General features: G+C 44.1%; 1 protein-coding gene across 3 annotated transcripts in view; it reads left to right on the top strand.

Annotated features, from left to right (window-relative positions):
• Positions 1-1,568, top strand: part of dpf1 (double PHD fingers 1) — a 35,613-nt gene that overhangs the window by 9,863 nt on the left and 24,182 nt on the right. For all 3 annotated transcript variants that reach the window (XM_020585610.1, XM_020585601.1, XM_020585619.1), the window contains exons 2-3: positions 244-270; positions 680-843. In XM_020585610.1, coding sequence (XP_020441266.1) covers positions 244-270; positions 680-843 — 191 coding nt within the window. The remainder of the gene's footprint in view (positions 1-243; positions 271-679; positions 844-1,568) is intronic.

Genomic DNA, 1,568 nt, shown 5'->3' with positions numbered 1-1,568 from the left:
ATTAGAGAGACAAAGAGAAGAGAGAGAGAAGTGTGAATAAAGTTGAAAATTTAAAAAAGAAGTGTAGCTAGAGATGGGCAGAGTCTGAGAGTTAAACAGGCAAAAAGCAAAGACAAATAATTGAGCGAAAGGTGAAGGAGTGTGAGAGTGAAGGAAAGACGTAAAGACAAATGAATGGTGAGTGGGGTGTAGGAGTGACTCACTGCACATCTATTGTTTTTCTTGTTCTTCTTCTCCCTACAGGCAATCTGGAGGTGCAGTCATCAAGAATGTGTGTGTGTGTGTGTGTGTGTGTGTGTGTGTGTGTGCGTGTGTGGGGGGGGGTTTAACAGGGTATAGATGCCAGCTCATTTGCTGTGACCCAGGTTAATAGGAGTGTGCATTTCCATGGCTTGCCTACATGCACACACACACACACACCACTGTATGCTCACTGTTACTTTTGACTAACACACATGCACTAAGATGTGTGTGTAGCTTAGCGCTTGAACACACATATGCAAAACATGTCCTACAACTATCCATGAAAATCCATTTGAAGCCCGTCCTCTTTTGACCCAGACACACACACACACCCATCTCGTGGTTTTTGTATCCCTGTTGATGTTGGACCGTATTTACTCCTTCACCTTTGACCTCCACACCCCCTCCCCCTTTCTTCTCCTCCCCCCTCCTCTCTCAGTCTTGGTGAGGAGTTCTACAAGGAGGCCATTGAACACTGTCGCAGCTACAATGCCCGTCTGTGTGCCGAGCGCTCCATGCGTCTCCCCTTCCTGGACTCCCAGACTGGTGTAGCCCAGAGCAACTGTTACATCTGGATGGAGAAAAACCACCGTGGACCAGGTGTGTGTCTGTGTGTGTGTGTGTCTGTGTTATCTGGGCAAAATAATGTGTCTGGCAGAGGCTTGAGGAGCACTACAAAGCAAATGTCTTTTTCGGTGTGTATTTGTCTTGTGCTACACAAATTATTTGCTCCAGTCATTTGTCCTGTGGCATCCTTTTTTTCTCAGCTCTGCTTGTTTTTGTCTCTCTTTCTGTTCTTTTTTATTTCCTCTTCCTCTTTTTCCGGCCTCCTACCTTTCACACTTCAACTTTTTAAAAACTTTCCCCAAAGGGTGTTTCCTCATTGCTTTCTCTTTTTCTGTAACAACATTGTATTCTGGCAGTGATTCAGACACCCCTGTAGGCAATGATATGCCGTTGGCACCAACTATTCCAGAGAGAACGTCTCTCTCTGTGTGTGTGTGTGTGTGTGTGTGTGTGTGTGTGTGTGTGTGTGTGTGTGTGTGTGTGTATGCGTGAGTTTGCCTAGTGTCTGCCAATACAATGCTTTTTTAGTTAGTTAGTTTTGTGTTTTGCATAGAATATTACCATTCTAGTTAATTTTAGTCATTTTTAAATTGTATCCAACAGCATTCAGCAGCAACAATGCTAAAATTTAAAAAAGTGTTTATTAAAATTCATGTAAGTAATTCAACATTTTTGGTTTAGAACCATGTACAATACCACATGGGTGGACTCCGCCTTTCGCCCAGTGTCAGCTGGGATTGGCTGCACGCCCCCCGCAA

The sequence above is a fragment of the Monopterus albus genome, unplaced genomic scaffold (genome assembly GCF_001952655.1).
Source record: "Monopterus albus unplaced genomic scaffold, M_albus_1.0 scaffold8.1, whole genome shotgun sequence".
NCBI lineage: Eukaryota > Metazoa > Chordata > Actinopteri > Synbranchiformes > Synbranchidae > Monopterus > Monopterus albus.
Note: the sequence above shows the minus strand (reverse complement) of the source record. Positions and strands in the feature narration are given on the sequence as shown.